Raw genomic sequence first — 22,803 nt, 5'->3', positions numbered from 1 at the left:
GTAATGGGATGGCTCACAAACCCCAGGTAAAGTGCTCCCTTTGTAGCTCACATCTGCTTTTCTCCTTTCCAGAGCAAACATTCCTCCTAAAAGCATGAGCCTTTTGGAAGTTAGAACTCTGTCTTCTCTTTCCAAAAAAATACAGTCTTATCAGAAAGCAGAGTCAGGGAGATGTGGATTATGCCAGTGGATTACTCATTGGAAGGGCCAGAGGAAAGTTGTAGTGGATGTCAATAAGGGTGGCAACATCCCCCACCCTCACTCCCTTTCTCTTTGTCCCACACTTCCCATAAGCAAATGGGCACCTAGAAACGAATTTTATGCCCACTTCCTATACCTCAATAAGGAGGGACAGCATGGAATTAGGATAAGAACACGACTCTGGAATCCAAAAGACCTGGGTTTGAATCTCAGCAGAGCCCCTGACAAGCTGGATGACTTGGGCACATGGAAGAACTTTCTAAGCCTCAGTGTTGTCTTCTATAAAACAAGGCAAATACTACCTATCATTCAGGATTGGTATAAGACAAGATATATAATGGAAACATAAGCTCTCAAAAATGTGTCCATTCTTTCTTTAGCATGAATTTAAATTCATGTGTCTTTGCCGCTGATGGAAAGGCATTGTCCCATGTGAAAGGAATATCAGGCATCAGTGAGAAGGTGGAGGAACAGTTGGGAAAAATGGGACTGGGATGGCCATGGGTCTTGAGTGGTTGTAACAAAATGCAAAAACTGCGGCCTATAACCAAAACATGGGCCTATAACCAAGGTTGGCATTGCCTCTGAGGCTATATCAGGCAGAGGGCAAGGAAGATTGAGCTGGGTCAGGGCTATGGGTGGCTTTGGGGATGTCCTTTCTAAGTGAGGAATGCTGAGCCATACGACAGCCCACAGGCAGAAGCACCAAAGCTATGGGATGGCCCTATTCCAACAGACCACCCCACGTACTACAACCTCCACTCTCAGCAGTCAGGGGATACCTGTGGCCCTCTCCCATCCTTTGCCCCCTAACAGCCTAGAAAGGAATGACCCAGGACCAGATATTGTGGATCTGTGCTGCATCTTGTCCATCATAAGGTGCATTGGGACCTGTGTCTATTACATTGGCAAAGTCCACCTCATTCTGCAGAAGGTCCTCATTGGCTATGAGGCTTTCTTTTTTTTTATTGTGGTAAAATATACACAATATAACACAATTATAACCATTTTAAAGTGTATAATTTAGTGGTATTAAGTACATTCACAGTGTTGTGGTGCAAGCATCACCATCATCCATCTCTAGAACTCTTCATCTTGCAAAACTGAAACTCTGTTATCAATTAAACCAGGGGTGTCCAATCTTTTGGCTTCCCTGGGCCACACTGGAAGAAGTCTTGGGCCACACATAAAATATACTAATGATAGCCGATGAGCTAAAAAAAAATTGCAAAAAAAATCATAATGTTTTAAGAAAGTTTACCAATTTGTGTTGGGCCATATTCAAAGCCATCATGGGCCACATACAGCCCGTGGGCCATGGGCTGGATAAGCTTGCATTAAACAATAGCTCCCCATTCCTCCCTTCCCCCAGCCTCTGACAACCACCATTCTACTTTCCATCTCCATGAATTTCACTACTCTAGGTATAAGTAGAATCATAAAATATTTGTCCTTTTTGTGACTGGCTTATTTCACTTAGTATAATGTCTTCAAGGTTCCTCCATGTTGTAGCGTATGTTAGAATTCCCTCCCTTTTTAAGGCTAAATAATATTCCATTATCTGAATAGAACACATTTTGTTTATCCATGCATCCGTCAATGGACACGGGAGTTGCTTCCACCTTTTGAATATTGTGAAAATGGGTGTATAAATATCTGTTTGACGGCTGGGCACGGTGGCTCACACCTGTAATCCCTGCACTTTGGGAGGCTGAGGTGGGTGGATCACTTGAGGTCAGGAGTTCGAGACCAGCGTGGCCAACGTGGTGAAACCCCATCTCTACTAAAAATACAAAAAATTAGCCGGGTATGGTGGCAGGTGCCTGTAATCCCAGCTACTCAGTAGGCTAAGGCAGGAGAATCACCTGAACCCAGGAGGCAGAGGTTGCAGTGAGTCACGATCACATCACTGCACTCCAGCCTGGGCAACAGAGTGAGACTGTCTCAAAAAAAAAATCTGTTTGAGTCCCTGCTTTCAATTATGTTAGGGAGACAGCCTGAAGTGGAATTGCTGGATCTATGGTACTTCTATTTTTAATTTTTGAGGACCCTCCACATTGTTTTCCACAGTGGCTGCACCATTTTACATTCTCATCAACAGTGCACAAGGGTTCTATATGAGGCTTTCTTTATCCCACAGGTTGGGTCCAATCCACCCATATTCCCTGGGCTCAGGTCGCCACTGACATGGTCTTTCTGCCTCCTATGAGGCCTCTCATTTTTCAGCATATGCTTGCAGCTCCCCTAGAGATGCAGTAATGCTCCATGACTTTCCTGTTCTTGCTTGGTTGTTGACATGCCATCTCTTTTTGCATCCATAGCACATAGTCTGTCTGGGGCTGGGAGCCTCCCTGGGTGAGGCCCAGGGCTCTCTACAATGCCCAAAGTAGGGCCCACATTGAGGGCTGTCTGCCTGGTGGGATCGAAGTCAGCTCTGGCTAAAGCAGTGATATGGCAAAACCTAGCTCTGTCATTCTCACTCCTTTAGCAGCACCCACCTCTCTGTCCCATATGGGCACCCTCCCTGCCTTACTCCTCATTATTTTGTTTTACATGGCAGCTGATCACGCCTGATAAAATAACTGGAGAGCAGTATTTCATCTCGAAAATGAAAATTTTCAGGACCCGTTTGGAAAACTCCCCAATGCAGAAATATAACAGAGTTAGGATAACATTTTTGAGGTGGAGGCTCTGAACAAAAACACTTTAAAACAATTATACTATTAGACAAATGGTCAGGGCCTGTCATACAACATCTTTGTATAAATTCAAAAACAGTGCCCTTTTTGGATCAGGTGTGCAGCTCAGCTAAAAGACTGAACATTATATAAATGGCAGTTTAAATATTGTACAAATGACACGAAGGCAGGTTCTCTGGGCACATTCAACCCTGTGAGCGCATGGCTGGTGAGCAGGTGCCACCTATTTCTCCAGGTCCTGGAAGGTATGTGGCTTTGTAAATAGAGCTGGGACTGATTTTTAGCTCTCACTCACTGGCAGTGACAATCATAAGCAGTAGCCCTGGGGTGATGAGGAATCTAATAATGTCATTCCCTCCTGCCAGCACCACCTCGTGGACAAGGCATTTTTAGATCACACCAGCAGGAAGATTTTTTTCAAAGACCATAAATGTGGGCATCTATTTTACCAATCACCTAGAATCCAAAAGAAGACAAAGGACTCCTTGCATCAGGCAGGAAGGCAGCCCAGCAGCCACAGGTTATCAACCCAGCATGCCTCACCAAACACCAAAGCCACAGCCCTGGTCTCCCTCATCTAGACACACACACACACACACACACACACACACACACACACACACACAGCTTCTCACCTGAGCCACCTCTTCAAAGTCATCATGCCTCCCTCATCTAGACACACACACACACACACACACACACACACACACACATAGCTTCTCACCTGAGCCACCTCTTCAAAGTCATCATGCCTCTTCTGCAGGGCCCGGGCTCGATGTAGGGACTTCCCAACTCCAGTGTGTTTGCTGAGAAAGGCCTCACCATGGTTTTCAATCCAGTCCAACACCTGGTCAAAGAAGGATAACAGCAACAATGACTTTCTAGCAGAAGGAAAGACATGTGACAACATGTGCAACTGCTAGAGTCCTAACCACCCCCATATCCCGTCCCAGTTGTAAAGCAGCAGTTCAGGTGGAAATGGTCAATCTGCTGTGAGTCCATGGGATTTCATTACTGTCATTGGCAATATCATAGTCCCACCTTTACCTAAATTCAACTTATCCTTTTTGATCTCCATATTATCCTTCCATTACTTTTTCCATTTTCTTAGTTCATTATTTTAAACAAGTTACACAGACCATCAGGCACAGTTTAACCCCCTCACCACTTCTACCCAATCACATAAAGATATTGGCAGGAAATTAGGTAGTAGCAGTTTGGGCAGTATCTTGGCCCTCATTACTCATCCATCACGCTGCCATAAGAACACAAACAGCAATGGTGACCAGCTCCTGGGACTCCCCTTCCTAATCTTGAAAGCAAAGTCCAGGGTAGTCAGTCCCCAGTTGGATGCTCATGATATCTGACCACTAGGACAACAGCCCCCTCTGGCTTCTTTCCATCTCCCTCCTCCAATCGATACCAACCAACCAACCAAACAAACAAATAAATTAAAGTGTTTGCATCCTAAGTCCTTTAATATCTGAGTCTCTTGGGAAGCAGTGGAGACTTCAGGTTCTTCCAGGCTAAAGATCTAGTGATTTGGCTTCAAGACAGTTTCCTTGATATTTAGAGACACTGGAACAGAGACGCCTGGGCAATAGAGGGGTGAGAGAGAGGGGATGCTAAGAAGGGTGGAAAATAAGTTTTCCTGAGGGGCACTTGAGAGGCAGGATGGAAATCCCTTAGTAAAAGCCTTGACGTGCAGGGAGGTTGAAAGCCTTTAATACCCATTTTGCATTCTTGCAGATGGCCTAACAAAAATGTGTGTATCCCAGAGATCATCTTTTGATCTCTGAAGAGTTGGTGCTCAGTAAATCAGGTGACCACAATTAAATCAGAATTACAGTATAGACACACCTGTTATAGATCCTGCTAAAACTCAAGTGAGCCCACTCACTGCCTGCAATATTAACCATTAACTAAACATTTAATTAATGATGTACTAGCCTTTCCAGATTTTGGAAGCACTTACTGGAAAATGGTTTAGATGAACTAGGTCTATTTAAAAGGATGGTTTAACTCATTCCTGTGTCTCAAATGGATTGCCCTGCAGCAAACAGAGGTAAAACCAAATCATTCCATTGACTACAGGTATGGGAGTTCTCTGACATTTGGGATATTTAATATCTGCAGTGTGCAAGGTATGAACATTTTCAAAGTCTTTGGTGACAGGATCACAAAGCCCACATCGTGATTGTGCTAGTTCAGAGAAAGGTATATATGAATATAAAAATGAGGCTTAACAAATATCCACTTAATGAAGACAGGTGGAGTAATTGTCCATCATCATGAAGAAAAAAAGTTTTTTATAAATAAAAAATGAATTCATCTAAACATTATGGAGATTTTAAACACTTTATAATATATTCTGGCAATATACATATTTTAAGTATTCTGGAGGCACAACCCTAAAAAGAAATTGTGGTAGTGCTGGATTTTTACCTTTTGCAAACACTGAAAGGCAGCACTGAAAGGAACTTTACATGTTCATCTCTTAGAAGAGCCTGCGTTTCTCTAGAATTACTTATGGTGAAACTTCAACCAAAAAAAATCAGGAGAGTATATTTTTACTTGGCTTGCCACAATTAGATCTCACAATTCTGTACTGTAAAGGAGTTATGAGCTTCAGCATGCAAGGTCAAAGGTAAATACTTGTAGTCACAAAGTTTCCCATATATTAGGTGTGAAGTATAGTAAAGTTTTAGGATTTTAATGCATAAACTTTCATCAATCCCTTTTGAAAACAAATTGAGGTTTGATGATAATTTTTTGCACATAAAAGAACTACCAGTGGTCGTTTATGAATGTGTTGGAATTTATAACAGATTTTTCAGACTACAATTTTTTAAATTTAGTTTTGAGCACTTAAGTATGGCCTGCTTGTCTGGCAATGTTTTCATGAGTTTTGTTTTATTTCATTTTTTATCTCTAGCTTTAAGAAAATTGGTTATTCTGAAGCAAATTGGTTGAAGAGGAATATTTTTCATCTACTAGTTCACCCACATACAGTGTTTGCACTCCCCAGAAACGATTTCACAACTTCTAAATATTTTTTAAACGCAATTTGTTTCCTTTTTAAGTTACTTTGCTTTCTTTAAAATGTCAATTTATTTTTAGTGACACTTAGTTTTACTTAATTGGCTATGCCTTCATCACTTAAAAACCTATTTCTTTCATATTTGAGAAGCTTTTACTTCACTTTAACATAACTTTGATTGCTCTGTGATGCTCTAGTGCCATCATTTAGTCCAATTTCTACCATTAAAATTGAAGCTGTAGGGAAAATATGTGCAATTTTGACGAAAGTTCAGGAGCTATGCAGAAATCAATTTAACAAACCAAAAAGCAAATAATTTAGGGAGTTAACAAAATTACTTTAGTAATCCAGACTGAAAAAGTATTTGAGGCTAGATAAACATAGTTAATATATGAAGTATTGTTAAAGATTCTAATTTCTGACTATTTTGTTTCAGACAGTTCATTTAGAGCCATCATTGCATGATACACGTGTTTAGACCACATACTGTCTGGACCCTGATTCCATGTCCTCCAACCTCGGGAGTACAATCTGACTTTCCATGCAGATCCTGCGCAGCAGAGAAACATGTTCCTGAGCAGACATCAGCAGTGCCTGACAATTACATTACATGCTATAAATTTATGTGTGGCTTGAGATTCTGGATATTTGTCAGTTTCTAGTGCATTCCATTAAGATGAACAAGGTCCCAGAATCTGAACATCAATGGTTAAAGAATAAATTGACTTTCTAGTCAAATCCTGGACCCTACCTAAGTACAAGCACCCACCAAGGTACTCCTTATAATCTTATTCCTGAATAATTTCTCTTCATCTACAAGGCATATTTAAAATACTCAATTACCAATCATAGTCAGGATATACAGCATGATAGTCATTCATACCTATCGATGGCTCTGAATTGGTATTTGAGCATTTCCAATTTTGGAGGTTTTATCTTTTTGTTTTTGTCAGGCAGCAGAGAAGCATGTGTGGGTATATAAGTATTCACATATTCGGACATTTATTTAATAGTCTTATTGTGCCACAGTGTCAGGCACTAGAGCAGCTCTGGAGGTGGGGGTGTAGCAGTAAACAAGGCAGGCATGGCCTGATGCTGAGAACTCAGTCTATAGGGGTAACAAGCACTAGACACTAAATCACACAATTCATCATTCATTGCAAAGGTGAAAAGTGTCAACAGCCAAATGCAACTTCTCTGGGGAGTCACAGAAGGTTTCTCAGGAGAAGTGAGGTTTAGCTGAGATCTGAGAGAGAGTAGGATCTAACCAAATTAGGAATTGAAAAGACCAGCATGGCTTGCATAGGGGATAAGTAGGAAATGGACCCTGAAAAGGCAGGAACCAGATTGTGGTGAGCCCTGGTGTGCTGAACGGGAGAATCCACTGTTCATCCTAAGAGCCACTGAAGGGCTGCAAGGAGGATAAAGACACTTTTCATTTTCAGTTATAAATTATTGCTCTGACTGACTAGGTGCAGTGGCTCATGCCTGTAATCCTGTCCCTTTGGGAGGCAGAGGCAGGTGGATTGCTTGAACCTAGGAATTTGAGACAAGCCTCCGTAACATGGCAAAACTCTGTCTCTACAAAAAATACAAAAAAAATTGCCAGGCGTGGTGGTGCACACCTGTAGTCCCAGCTACCCAAGAGGCTGAGGAGGGAGGATCCCCTGAGCCTAGGAGTTCCAGGCTGAAGTGATCTGTGATATCACCATTCCAGCCTGGGCAATAGAGTGAGATCTTGTCTCAAATATATGTGTATATATATTGCTCTGACTGCTTTGTGGAGGATAAACTGGAGAAGGCCAGAGTAGAGAAGGGAAAACAGGAGGCAGAAATTCTGACAAGAGGTGATGGTGACCCAGGCGAGGCCAATGGCAGTGTCTATAGATAGACAGGCTGGGGGAAAGAATTGCCAGGACTTGGTAATTGGCTATGGGGGAGATGGAGAGGCAGGTGGTAAGCCTGGCCCCCAGGGGCATGTCTTGAATAACTGAGTGGAAGGTAGAACTAGTCACTGGTACAGGAGTGAATGAGTTATAAGGGGTAGCACAGACATAACATATTTTTTTTCCTTAAGATTTTTTTCCCTTTCCATGCTCATACTCTTGTTCTGAGAATGACTATGGAAAGGTATACTCAGGGGCATAAGTGACAGTGATTTGTGCCCCTGAACTGGAATGGGAAATAGTACTCAATAATGGTTGTCAGTCAGATTCTGGGAAAGATGTGCCTTTAGTTTCAAAGAAGTAATTTATACACTAAGGCTTAAAAATAAATTATAAATTGTTAATCTAGCTGAATCCCAATAATAAAACGGAATACCAAATCCATTTTAAAAATATAACTTCAACCTAAGTGCCCATCAATGGATGACTGGATAAAGAAAATGTGGTATATATCAACAATGGAATACTATTCAGCCATAAAAAAGAATGAAATCATGTCTTCTGCAGCAACATGGATGGAACTGGAGGCCATGATCTTGAGTAAAATAAGTCAAGTACAGAAAGACAAATATCACATGTTCTCACTTATATGTGGAAGATAAATAATGCATACACATGGATGCAGAGTGTGGAGTGCTAGACAATGGACATCGGAAAGGGAGAAGGGGCTGGGTGATGAGAAATTACTTAATGAGTACAATATATGTTATTTGGGTGATGGATATCCTAAAAGCTCTGACTTTACCACTACGCAATCTACGTATATAACAAAATTATACTTGGACTCCGTATATTTATACAAAAATAAATAAATAAATAAATAAATAAATAAATAAAGGCATACCCTCAGACTTAAATGAAATTAACCCATGAATTCTCAAAAGGGCTTTTCACCAGGGTATACTTTTTGAGCAGCCCCTTACCTTGACACTAAGTCCCCTATACCTGGCCCTACCCGCTCTTAACCCCACCTCTAGTGAGTTCCTGCCTCACCTCCCAACACCCTAAAAGCTGCCTCTCCTCTCCTAAATTTTGCTCTGTTTTTCCCTTCACTTTCCATATCCTTTCCTCTCGTGTACCCACTTTCCAGGCTACCTCCTACTTATCCTTTAAGCTCTGCCTCAAAATCATTGGCTATGGAAAGCCTTAACTCGTTAATAACCCATTCAGGCTGGAGTGGGTGTTTCTCTTATTCTGTTGAAACTACAATTATTGCCCACAGGCCTGTCTATCACACTAGACTCCAACCTCTTTGTACTCCCAGGACAGAGTGTGGTACTCAGCACAGAGTAGTTGCTTAATACATGTTTAATTGAACTGAGCTCAAACTGACCCCTCTAATGCAGAACTTTGGAGTGAACATCTCCTGCTCTACACTCCCACTGTAACTCTATCTCAGTCTGCACTCAAAGTTCTCTCTTTGTGCATCTCCACCTTCTCCACTGCCCCACTTGGCAGGTAGTTAGTTCTTAGAGGGATGTAAAGAGCATGGGTTTTTCACCATTTGTATGCTACCCTTCCCTCTCCTCTATCACACAGCATCCTTGCCTGCATCTTGCACTTGGAAGATACACAATGACTGTTTATAGCCATGAATTGCCACGTGCATATGTGGCCAAGGTCCCTGCCCTGCTCATCTTGAGAGGAATTTTGCCACCCCATTCAGGAATGCCATCACTAGGGATAACAACGCAGGTGAGCCCAGGCTCCTTGCCACTACAGCAGGCAGGCAGTCTTGTAACAACTTGTAAAGATCTTCTTGGTTTCTCGTCTTGACTTTTCAACCAGAAAGTAGTCTTTTCCAAGAACAGTCTTTTCCAAAAGAGATGCTCACATCCTTGACTAGATTTGAAAGTTAACCTAACAGCCATTATGCATAATTCCCTAATCACCCCCTTTCTTCCTCATCTAATTGTGTTTATTCCAACCAGCATACAATCAAGATGCAATGCCTTTCAGCACAGGAGACAGTCTTTTCTAACTGCCAAGGAGAAGGGAAAATGTTCTTTTCTTTTTTCTTTTTCTTTTTTTTGAAATGAAGTCTCTCTCTGTTGCCCAAGCTGGAGTGCAGTAGCGTGATCTTGGCTCACTGCAGCCTCTGCCTCCCAGGTTCAAGCGATTCTCCTGCCTCAGCCTCCTGAGTAGCTGGGATTATAGGTACGCACCACCATGCCTGGGTAATGTTTTGTATTTTTAGTAGAGACGGGGTTTTGCCATGTTGGCCAGGCTGGTCTTGAACTCCTGACCTCAGCTGATCTACCTGGCTTTGCCTCCCAAAGTGCTGGGATTACAGGTGTGAGCCACCACGCCCAGCTGGAAAATGTTCTTTTGAAGAGAATTATTAACAAACAATCTCTGTATAGTGGCCATGAACGCATCTGAGCTCATGGGAAACCACTCTGGTCTTAAGGACTTTGTAAGTACCATTCCATGTGTCAGAACCTCTTCTTCTTCTTCTTTTTTTGGAGACAGAGTCTCACTCTGTCACCCAGGCTGGAGTGTAATGGCACAGTCTTGGCTCACTGCAACCTCCACCTACTGGGTTCAAGTGATTCTCATGCCTTAGCCTCCTGAATAGCTAGGACCACAGGCACACACCACAATACCCAGCTAGTTTTATTGTGTTTTAGTAGAGACAGGGTTTTACCATGTTGCCCAGGCTGGTCTTGAATTCCTGAGATCAGGCAATCCGCTCACCTCAGCCTCCCAAAGTGCTAGTATTACAGGCATGAACCACAGTGCCCAGTCCCAGAACCTCTTCTTAAACACATCCTTATTGCTCATTCATTCAGCTCTCCACTCACTCATCACCAGCTATCGCCATATGACACACGGCATATTTGCTTGGTTTGGGTGTTGTTTTATTTCCACCCCCTGACTGTAAGCTCTATGTAAACAGGGGGTTCATTTGATTTGCTGCTGTGTTCTTCTCAGAGTATTTGCTGAATAAATGGGTAAGTGAATAACACATATAATTTGAAAACTTCCTGAGTGGGAAGAACAAAACCCATGAAAAGAAATGGAGACGTTTTGCAACCATATGTGGAATCAGAATCTCACCTCTCTGATTCCTCACCTGGTTCTCTCTGATAAGTCATCTTATTTGAAATAGGTTATTCAGCTTGTGTCATAATTTGATCCACGGGGTAAAACAAGAAGATGCTTGATGTTTTAGGTAAACTAAAGAATTATCCTCTCTTAATTCCTACCTCTCAGCCCTCAGCCCCCTACATTTAGAAAGCCATCATTCTGATGTAAATTAAGGATCATTTATATGACATCAGGCATCTACAAGACATTTTGTTCTGTTAAAGGTTCAAGTACACACAGTGTGAAGAGCACTCAGGAGAGTCTGCCACATCATTATTTCTGTCTCCTCACACAGCACACTGAGCACAAGTTCTGAAGGGGAGCAGCTCCTAGGCTGCCTGTACCACCCAGCTCCCCATCGGCTGCAACTGGAGAGCACGCAGGCACCACTTGAAATGCCCAATTACCAGCAACTCATTTTGCGTCCCCTCTTTGGAACAAATATGATCAAAATAAATGTCTTGCTATGGCAGGAGAAGCCATCATTCTTCTGAGAGGGCTCAGCAGAAACTCATTAGCAGGTGTACGGACTGTGCTTCCACTGAGAGCTGCAATCCTGTCACCTGGCAGACCCAGAGTTGGGTGGAAGCCAGCTGAGGGTCCAGAGACCCAAAGTCTCAGCTGCCCCTAACCCTGGGCCTCTCCAGCCCCAGCCCACCTGCACCCGTCCCCTCCCAGCAGAGCGGAGGCTGGGTCCTCCCACCTCTCTGAGAGAACCTCCTCTGCCTGGTACCTTGCTGTCTGTTTCTGGAGGCACTATACTTTTTAACACTAAGGCTTCAAACTCTTGCCAACAGTTTTGAACTTCAGAATGCTTAAGAATCACCTGGGGTTCTTTTTAAATTATAGGCTCCACCTCATTCCCAAATTCTGAATCAAGAAATGTAGAACAGGGCCTGATAATCTGTTTTTAAAAAGCCCTCCACTCTGCCCAGATGATTTTAATGCAGGGGTCCAAGTATCACACTTTGAAAAATATAGTTACATATTCACATGTGATGCCTCCCTCATTTTCTGTAACAAATGGAAAATAATTTTTAGTGATTTTTTTCCATTTTGGGTTTCCTTGCATCCAATACAGGAGCACCCAGATTCATAAAGCAAGTTTGCAGGGACCTACAGAGAGAGACTCCCACATAATAATAGTGGGAGACTTTAACACCCCACTATAAATATTAGACAGATCAACAAGACAGAAAATTAACAAGGATATCCATTCCATGACTTGAACTCAGCTCTGGACCAAGCGGACCTAATAGACATCTACAGATCTCTCCACCTCACATCAACAGAATATACATTCTTCTCAGGACCACATCGCACTTATTCTAAAATTGACCACATAATTGGAAGTAAAACACTCCTCAGCAAATGCAAAAGAACGGAAATAATAATAAGCAGTCTCTCAGACAACAGTCCAATCAAATTAGAACTCAGGATTAAGAAGCTCACTCAAAACCATACAACTACATGGGAACTGAGCAACCTGCTCCTGAATGACTACTGGGTAAATAATGAAATTAAGGCAGAAATAAAGAAGTTCTTTGACACCAATGAGAACAAAGACACAACGTACCAGAATCTCTGGGACACAGATAAAGCAGTGTTCAGATGGAAATTTATAGCACTAAATGCCCACAGGAGAAAGAGGGAAAGATCTAAAATTGACACTGTAACATCACAATTAAAAGAACTAGAGAAGCAAGAGCAAACAAATTCAAAAGCTAGCAGAAGACAAGAAATAACTAAGATCAGAGACGAACTGAAGGAGATCGAGACATGAAAAACCCTTCAAAAATTCAGTGAATCCAGGAGCTGATTTTTGAAAAGATTAACAAAATAGATAGATCACTAGCCAGACTAATAAAGAAAAAAAGAGAGAAGAATCAAATAGACACAATAAAAAATGATAAAGGGGATACCACCACTGATCCCACAGAAATATAAACTATTATCAGAGAATACTATAAATACCTCTACGCAAATAAACTAGAAAATCTAGAAGAAATGGATAAATTCCTGGGCACATACATCCTCCCAAGACTAAAGAAGTTGAATCCCTGAATAGACCAATAACAAGTTCTGAAATTGAGGCAGTAATTAATAGTCTACCAACCAAAAAACGTCCAGGACCAGATGGATTCACAGCCGAATTCTAACAGAGATACAAAGAGGAGCTGGTATCATTCCTTCTGAAACTATTCCAAACAATAGAAGAAGAGGGACTCCTCCCTAACTCATTTTATAAGGCCAGCATCATCCTGATACCAAACCCTGTCGTCGGAGACACAACAAAAAAAGAAAATCTCAGGCCAATATCCCTGATGAACATTGATGCAAAAATCCTCAATAAAATACTGGCCAAATGAATCCGGCAGCACATCCAAAAGCTTATCCACCATGATCAAGTCAGCTCCATCCCTGGGATGCAAGGCTGGTTCAACATACGCAAATCAATAAACATAATCCATCACATAAACAGAATCAATGACAAAAACCACATGATATCTCAATAGAGGCAGAAAAGGCCGTTGATAAAATTCAACACCCCTTCATGCTAAAAACTCTCAATAAACTAGGTATCTCAAAATAATAAAAGCTATTTATGACAAACCCACAGCCAATATCATACTGACTGGGCAAAAGCTAGAAGCATTCCCGTTGAAAATCGGCACAAGACAAAGATGCCCTCTCTCACCACTCCTATTCAACATAGTATTGGAAGTTCTGGCCAGGGCAATCAGGCAAGAGAAAGAAATAAAGGGTATTCAAATAGGAACAGAGGAAGTCAAATTGTCTTTGTTTGCAGATGACATGATTGTACATTTAGAAAACCCCGTCGTCTCAGCCCAAAATCTTAAGCTGATAAGCAACTCCAGCAAAGTCTCAAGATACAAAATCAATGCAATTGATTTTTTGCACAATTCTGGAATGTGCAAAAATCACAAGCATTCCTATAAACCAATAATAGAGAGCTGAATCATGAGTGAACTCCCACTCACAATTGCTACAAAGAGAATAAAATACCTACGTATACAACTACAAGGGATGTGAAGGACCTCTTCAAGGAGAACTACAAACCACTGCTGAAGGAAATAAAAGGACACAAATAAATGGAAAAAGATTTCATGCTCATGGATTTACAAACAAGAAAGTGATGAACTGACAGGGTCTTAATTTCAGAAAGGCTCTCATTTTTGAAAGCATGATGCAGAACAACCACAGGTGTGGTTTTATACTTTTTCTTAGCTTTAGTTTAGAGTGGCCACAGAAAAGTCAGATTACAGCAGTTCCCTGATAGTTGGAGTCTGGAATGCCACCCTCCCCTTGGGGAGGCCTTTCACACACCGTCCTTGCAGCCCCTCTGCAGCTCTCCAGGACAACAGCTATAAAATCAGCATGAGGGTAAAGAGGACACCATGGATATTGCACAATTCATGGCCCAGATAATCTCTGAGAGTAATGGAGAGTTCACTGAAATAGCAACGCCTCTCCTTTGTGCCTTCAGAGGCTGGTACCTCACTCTGTCTCAATCATAGACTGCCTCCTGTGCTCTCCTGTGCTCAGGAGTGATATATTTATCAGGATAGCTCCAGATGGCAGGAGTAGGCAACTGATTCACTTGCTTCTCCACTCCCGGCAGGCCCCACAAGGGCTTCAGAACTGCAGCCAGCACATCAGTAGTGCCCATTTCTCCTGGGACTGAGGTGTTGCCTCTGATAACTCAATTGATGCTCCAGTCAGAAGAGGACTCTTCAAGGGGAGTTATGACAGCCCAAGAAGTGGGGACATGCTCGAAGGCCCATCTGTTCCTGGGACTGATTGCACAGTGACTATCCCCCTATTCAGAGAGTGTCACAGTCAGTGATAAGAATGCTCAACTCTCCCTCCACTCTGCCTGACCACTTCAGGCACCCAGCATCAGAGGCCCCTCTAATGACACCTGTGAAGGGAACAAATATCCCAAAGACATGTACAGTTGGCTCTCAATTTTCCATGTGTATTTCACTACACTGGAAATATACAATGGATTACATTGTATTATATAATACAGTAGATAAATTAGATTATACTTGGATTATACCTGGTTGATACCACAAAAGAATGAAAGGAGAGTGAATTGTTATTTTATATGTATAATCCTGGAGTTACACGGTAGCCACAGAAAAGTCAAACAGGTGTTTGAACACGAGTGCGTCCACCCCAGCAGCTTCTCTGCAGCTCTGCAGAGCCCATCCTAGGACAACTAAGCCCATCCTTAGTTTTCCTATGGTGAACTAAGAGGCAGATGACAGTGAGCCTGGATCTCAGTCCCCATCTCCCAGCCAGCTCCCCCTGCACTAGTATATTAGTCCTCCAGCAAAGATCCCAGGGTCCTCTGGAAGACAGAAACAGAGAAAGTACAAGGAGAAAAGAATGGGTTATTTCATCTGAAAGGGCATTTGTAGCAAGATTGTCCTTCTGTGGTCGGAAACATAACCATTTCTTTATTATTAGTGGTAAAGGAAAAAGCAACAACTGATGTCATAATACAAAAAAAAAAAAAAAAAACTACATAAAGTCAGGAATAACCTGTAATCATGAAACATACACTGAACAACAGCCCAGGTTTTAAATCTGATTTTCCTGGTCCAACCTTGCCAAGGAATCCTCTGAAGGTTCCTGTATTCCACTTCACCTTCACTCTGGCAGGCCACGTGCATCCCAGATGGACCGTATGTGGAGTCCAAGCCTGACAGTGCTTGGATAACCCCCCACTCCCAAGCTGTCTAGCAATCATTGCCTGAGTGTGGGTCAAGCTCACCAAAAGAAAAATGTGCCATATTGGCCCTAATCCTAACCCATATTGACACTTTGGGAGGCCGAGGCGGGCGGGTCACCTGAAGTCAGGAGTTCAAGACCAGCCTGGTCAACATGGTGAAACCCCGTCTCCACCAAAAATACAAAAATTAGCTGGGTGTGATGGCACATGCGGTTAATCCCAGCTACTTGGGAGGCTGAGGAACAAGAATCGCTTGAACCCAGAAAGCGGAGGTTGCAGTGAGCCAAGATCACACCACTATACTCCAGCCCAGGCGGCAGAGCGAGACTCTGTTTCCAAAAAACAAAACAAAACAAAACAAAAATGTGCCACATGACTACGAGGAATTGCAGTTCCTGAGACTGAGTCTCCCTTTCCAATACCACGTGGTGAGAAGGCCAGTCTATAAAGTCACTTAGGCAAGAAATATGCAATTCACAGGTCCAGTTTTTGTTTTGTGTTTTGGTAGGGTTCTGTGGAGCAGTTGAGAGCTGAATTTCATTATGTCCTTCTATAAATCTGGGCTCTCCTAAGCCTGATCACCTAGGTCAGGGACTTGAGCTCGGTCTGCCTCCTAGAATGGATAATGGACACTGGGGCTCAGAGCCTGTTACCTGCTGTACATCCTGCTGGAAGACGCAGAGCTGCAGCCGCTGGTGGAGCCGCACCTTGCGGTGCTGCCAGATGCTCTCCAGCCGTCGCTGGTGATGTAACACCTCATGCACCACGTCCAGCACCTGGTGCACTGCCTTGGAGTAGTTGGCTGTGGCCGTGAGGGATTCGGAGTTCCCAGGGCTCAGGGGCCGCTGCAGCACATCTAGTAGTGCTTTGCCATCCTGGCTGACCTGCAGGAAAGAGAGAAGTTTAAGTTAAGGGAAAAGGGTGATAGGCAGGGCACAGAGAGAAGCAGGAAGTGTCTGCCTGAGGGTCCCTGACTAGGCCTTCTGAGAATCTCAGGCATTCCATACCCAGACACCTAGCCAGCCAGAGCTGCCATGAGGCCCATCCTCCAGCCTGGTGGAGGGCAGAGCAGCTGGAATCCCCTGATGTGGGAGTTGCTGGAGTGCTGGCCAGTTGTCTGTGAGACTCTCTCCCCTCCTGAATTTCAGCTCTGTGAGGGCAGAGATACTGCCTACTTGCTGCTCTCACCCCAATGCCCAAAACAGTGCCTGGCACACAGTAGGCACTTGGTAAATTTTTGTTTGTTTGTTTGTTTTTGAGACAAAGTCTTACTCTTGTCCCCAGGCTGGAGTGCAATCAATGGTGCGATCTCGGCTCACTGCAACCTCTGCCTCCCGGGTTCAAGCAATTCTCCTGCCTCAGCCTCCTGAGTAGCTGGGATTACAGGTGCCTGCCACCACACCTGGCTAATTTCTGTATTTTTAGTAGAGACGGGGTTTCACCATGTTGGCCAAGCTGGTCTTGAACTCCTAACCTCAGGTGATCCGCCCACCTCAGCCTCCCAAAGTGCTTGGATTACAGGTGTGAGCCACAGTGCCCAGGCTTGGTAAATATTTTAACTGACTCACACCAGGTCAAACAGCACAACTTCATTTCAGAAATGAAGTCAATGTAAGTTCCCACCATAGTCCTCTCCTCCTCTTTCTTTCCCAAATTCCTCTATTTGGCTCTAAAATTCTAGATGTGTGACAAGAGGCAAGTTATTTAACCTCCTGGGTCCTCAGTTTCCTTGTCTGTAAAGGAGGGATATTTATGAACATATTTCATAAAGTCATGGTGAGGATTAAATGAGTTAACACACATACAGTATTTAGAATAGAGCCTGACAAGTGATACTGGCTACCAATTTTATCTTCATCATCATCACCATTGATATGGTTTGTCTGTGTCCCCATTTAAATCTCATCTTGAATTGTAGTTCCCATAATCACCACGTGTTGTGGGAGGGACCTGGTGGGAGGTAACTGAATCATGCGGGTGGGTTTTTCCAGTGCTGTTCTCATGTTAGTGAATAAATCTCATGAGATCTGATAGTTTTATAAAAGGGCAGTTCCCCTGCACTCACTCTCTTGACTGCCACCATGTAAGACATGACTTTGCTCCTCCTTCTCTTTCTGCCATGATTGTGAGGCCTCCATGGCCATGTGAAACTGTGAGTGCATCAAACCTCTTTTTTTTCTTTTTTTATAAATTACCCAGTCTCAGGTATGTCTTTATTAGCGGCATGAGAACAGACTAATACAACCATCATCATCATCATCTCTCTCCCATCCTCTTTATTTCCTTGTCATTTTCTTTCGTCTTTATCCTTTTAAAATACTTTGCTCTCGCTCCATACGAGCCCCTTCTTTCTCCTGAAAAGCAGTACAATCCTCATTTTTCTAGAACATGCAGAGAAAGGCTGGGACACTTAGACAGTGGACACACCATCCACTTTCCTCGGTTCCCCAACACTCGCCCACAGTCTGAGAAAAGTGGGATGACACTCTCTGCCATTCTTCTCATTGGAGTTCTGGCACAATCACAGGCATCAATAATTCTGGAAAATGACACATACAATCAACACCTATGGCCCTCCTGTCCTTGACAAAGTACCCAACAGAACATGCATCTTTCCAATCTAAAACAGGGATGACTGGGAATTGATAGAAATGTTGAGTCCCCAAATTTGGTTACCAACTAAATCAAAGCTGGCTTGGAGTCTTCCCCAAAAGAAGGCTTTTGGAGATGAAAATGGTCTTTTATCTCACCAGCAAGGTAGGGAATGAGGTGTGCTTCCATCTCCACACCTCTGATGATGAAGCTGTTTGCCGGGTTTGCATCCTCCCCTCACCCCTCCTTTGGTCCCTGATAATAGCTTGGATGGGGGTCCAGGAATACAGAAGCAGCTGTTACTCCTGCCCATGGGGCCACAGAAATGCTTTCAGGGCAGGGTGGTTAGGAGGGGTGCTGCGGTAGAGTGCAGCAGAGGCCAGGAGAGGAAATCACCATCACCCACCCAATCCCGCCATCCCCATCTCCCATAATTGACTGCCAGGGGAGTGGGGTGGGGGAAGTAGCTTATACATAATGCAGAGGTGATGCCCACCAGAGACATAAGTAAGACAAATATCCTATAGTGAAACCCAGGAGAGCTCTCTTTCTGGAATTCTGAGCAAATGCTGTCTTTTGGCACCATGCTATGTCCAGGGTAGGGCAGTTAGAGACGGAGTCCCAAGTCCTAGAAATCCACCCCACATGAGCTCTAATCCTCTGCCTCAGTCTCTACATCTGTAGGAAGCATGGACAGCTCACTGGCCTCTGAAGTGGGCTTGGAGGGAAGGTTTAAGCCTCACAACGCTAGGGCCTGATAATTAATTGAGAGAAATATTGTGTCTATATGTATAATTACACCCACACCTCACATATGTGGAAGTATAATATTAATCTCATTTGTACTCTCTATATTTGTATTTTGCAAGGAGTAAATTTAAAGATTCTTGACCCATGGGCAGAGGCACAGTTCTAAGACAGAAAGCTTTGAGCCATATGGATCAGAGCTGATGAGATCAGATTTGGCTTGTAAGTCCTTCGTTGTACCTTCTACAATGACAGAATACATTACCATTTTTTAGTATTCATTACTGTCAGACACTGGGCCAAGTGCATTACATACATTACCTTCATTTTATTTTTTTAAATTTTTTGTTGGGTACAATGATTGATTTATTTATTCAAATAGTTTTGGGGAACAGGTGGTGTTTGGTTAGCTCCCACTTAAAAGTGAGAATATGCCATACTTGGTTTTCCATTCCTGAGTTACTTCACTTAGAATAATGGTCTCCAACTCCATCCAGATTGCTGTGAATGTCATTATTTTGTTCCTTTTTATGGCTGAGTAGTATTCCATGGTGTATTTATACCACATTTTCTTTATCCATTCATTGGTTGATAGACATTTAGGCTGGTTCCATATTTTTGCAATTGTGAATTGTCATGCATTACCTTTATAACCTCAACACTATCCTATGAAACAGGTGTTACTACTTTGATTTCACAGATGAAACCAGGCTCAAAGTGGTTAAGTAACTTGCCTGAGGTCACACAGTTAGTAAATAGGAGAGCCAGGATTCAAACTCAGTTTGACTGTGGCAAAAACCCTTACTCTTACCTAGGAGCCATTGGTTCTTAGACTTCAATGTGCATCAAACTCACCTAGGGTAATAGTTATTAAAATGTAGGTTCCAGGTCTCACTTCTTGACATTCTGATTCAGTCTGGGGTGGGACCCAGGAATCTGTATCAGGTGAGTCTGATGCAGGTGGTCCAGGAACCCATTTTAATACTCCTCTAACTAATCCTGCCCAGAGGAAACACATGGGTTGGATGTGAATTCACTTCTTCTCCTCATCCAGCTTCCTTAATCAGCCCATCTCTCTCCATCCCTCAGTCCCCTTCCTCAGAATTCATGCCAGTTAGCAAACATACTAACTTATGTGTATCTACACAGATATACCTATGTAGCTGTTTCCTTTTACTTTGAGAGGACTGTCAAGAGGTTTTTTCCCTTTCTTAACTTTACAGTAACCCCCTGCCTTTGATTTTTCAATGGAAGAGTCTTTGTCCTTCACATTCATGGAAGCTTCTTACTCCTGCAAACACTTATCTCCACCCTGTGTGTTTTCCTCTGGATCGTCTAGTGAGAAAATTAATCTTTTTTTAATGAGCTGCTTCATAAAAAAGGTGGCAGGGCTAGCGTGTACATCTCCACTCACCAACCAGAAAGCAAACTCCAGAGAAGCACAGCTTCATTTTCTTATATTCCTCCTCCAAGAGGAGAAAGTCCAATCTTCACACACAGGATGAGGCAGGTATATGGTGTGTGTGTGTGTGTGTGTGTGTGTGTGAGAGAGAGAGAGAGAGAGAGAGAATGAATGCGAGTGCACCAAGGTGGTGCCTAATAATGGCCCCAATTTTTTCTGCTTCCTGGCTGGAGACACCATAGTTCATAGATCAAGGTTCCTAAAGATGTCACCAAAAAAAAGAAAAACAGCCTCTCTTCTTCTTAGTCCCACCCAGGCTATTTCACAGGGCACAGGCCAGTGTCCTCATCACCCACCCACATGCAGACAAGCCCAAGAACCATGGTTGCCCTGCTCCATTCTCACCTCTGTGTAGGCTTGGGTCACCTGCTCATACAAGGTCTGGTGGTGGTGGATTGCCAGCTCTAGGTCCTGCATCTCGGATGGCAGACCACCTTCACTGCACATCTTGCACCAGGCATCCACTCCCGACAGGAACTGGAAGGAGATGCAGGGTGGGTCAGTGGGGGAGCACTGGGGGTGGGGAGTTGGGTGGATTATGGAGAGAGGGTCAGATACCTTGGGAAGAAACATCAGGACTTCTGAAAGCCTTCAGAGACCACTGTAGAGGGTAGAGTTTTTTTAATTCTATGAACACTAACTCCTAGTAAGAAATCAGACCAAGGCACCCATTTAGGAAGTATAGTCTCCACAAAATTGACTATTATGAAACTGTAGGTGGCAGGTGAATCATCAGATGTTCAATAGGTTATAGCTACACACTAACTGTAACGTCCAGGTATGGAAACAGCTCACCACATTCCATGGATATATTAGAGCTTCTTGCCCCATGCACACACACAGGCACACGTGAGGGGCTATGTGTAACGTAAGGAGATGTTCCACATCTGTGCTTTACAGTATGTACATCCAGTTGTGAAGACAAGCAAAAAACACCTCACACAGACCACCAGGAACCCCAGGAAACTTGCAGAGACCATCCCATATGGGACGGAAACTGCCCTCAACAGGTCTCCTCCCACTGTTGGCTCAGTCCCCTGAAGGGTGGAAACGAGAGAGGCAGTCTAGGGGGACAGGCTGTGCTACACCTACTGCATCCCAGGTTGTGATATATAGACATAGATCTTGACAGACATCAAATTATTTAAAAATTAAAATTAACAACTGTAGAAGACTATGGGTCTTCACGCACAAAGGGTAAGTTAACTGAAATCACTCAGATTTATTGGGTGGAAAAATGCACCTTTAAAATGCAAATAATTCACCCAACAGTCTGGAATCGTTCTGTCTGTGATTCCTCTCACCTGGATGCACAGCTCCATTTAAATTAATTGCCTAAATACCTCTTTATCCCATTGCCAAGAACAGCCCATATGAGGACAATAAAGAGCTGCCTAAATAAATACATGGAAAAAATAACTTTGAGTCATGTTTTTCCCCAGTTAAAAAGAAGCATGGTTTATGAATGTCCCTGAAGGACTAGTAATACCTGCAGAAATTGCATTAAAAAATAGATACAAATAAAATTGCTTCTGATCCAAACCAGTCCAGTCAGGAAACATGAAATAAACGTGCACTTCTCCAGTTTTCTCAGTTCTGGTACAGCAACCATTTGCATTCTAGTTTTGTTGTCACTGTCAGCTTTCAGTCCCTGGCCTGTTGATTGTTGTGGTTGACTTCATTCTGTACATTTTGTAACACATTAGACCATTTCTAAGCAATTCTGGAAGAGTGCCAGGTGCCATCGAGTATCAGATCATATAATATGTACATGCTGAAATCTCAGAAGCTTCTTTGCTCCACCAATAACTACTTTACAAATGACCCTGGGAGCAACTTGACATTCTTGTGTCAATCATGGGGGGAACACTCCTTCAAGGCTCTTGGGATTTCTCTGCAATATTCTAACAGGTGGCCTGTAGCATATCCCACAAAACGATCACCTCAAGGAGATAATGCCAGAGAGACAAAGAGAGAAGCAGTTGGGTCTTCCTTACCAATCTGGGCAAACCTTGAATAAAGTATGTAAGTGATAAGGTTGAAGACAGAACAGGAGATTGGACATCAATATTCTCATGGCCCTAAGAATGAACCAGTCACTATCAGTCACTACCACCAACAACTTTAACAACAGCGACAAAAAGATATGGCCAAATCCCTCTCAAAGTATAGGGTTGTGCTTGATACAAGTATTATTTCAGTCTTTGGGAAGTTCTTAGGTGGAAATAGACACAAATGGAGGAAATAAAAAGATACCAGGATAG

The 22,803-nt window shown here is 43.0% G+C and overlaps 1 protein-coding gene across 25 annotated transcripts in view; it reads right to left on the bottom strand.

Annotated features, from left to right (window-relative positions):
- The window catches only part of KALRN (kalirin RhoGEF kinase), a 692,638-nt gene that overhangs the window by 375,524 nt on the left and 294,311 nt on the right, over positions 1–22,803 (bottom strand). For all 25 annotated transcript variants that reach the window (XM_034957211.2, XM_034957212.2, XM_034957221.2 and 22 more), the window contains exons 8-10: positions 20,885–21,016; positions 16,392–16,622; positions 3,625–3,747 (exon numbers count right to left, since the gene is read on the bottom strand). In XM_034957211.2, coding sequence (XP_034813102.1) covers positions 3,625–3,747; positions 16,392–16,622; positions 20,885–21,016 — 486 coding nt within the window. The remainder of the gene's footprint in view (positions 1–3,624; positions 3,748–16,391; positions 16,623–20,884; positions 21,017–22,803) is intronic.

Source organism: Pan paniscus, chromosome 2 (genome assembly GCF_029289425.2).
Source record: "Pan paniscus chromosome 2, NHGRI_mPanPan1-v2.0_pri, whole genome shotgun sequence".
Classification (NCBI taxonomy): domain Eukaryota; kingdom Metazoa; phylum Chordata; class Mammalia; order Primates; family Hominidae; genus Pan; species Pan paniscus.
The sequence above is the reverse complement of the archived record's forward strand: the minus strand, read 5'-3'. Positions and strand labels throughout refer to the sequence as shown.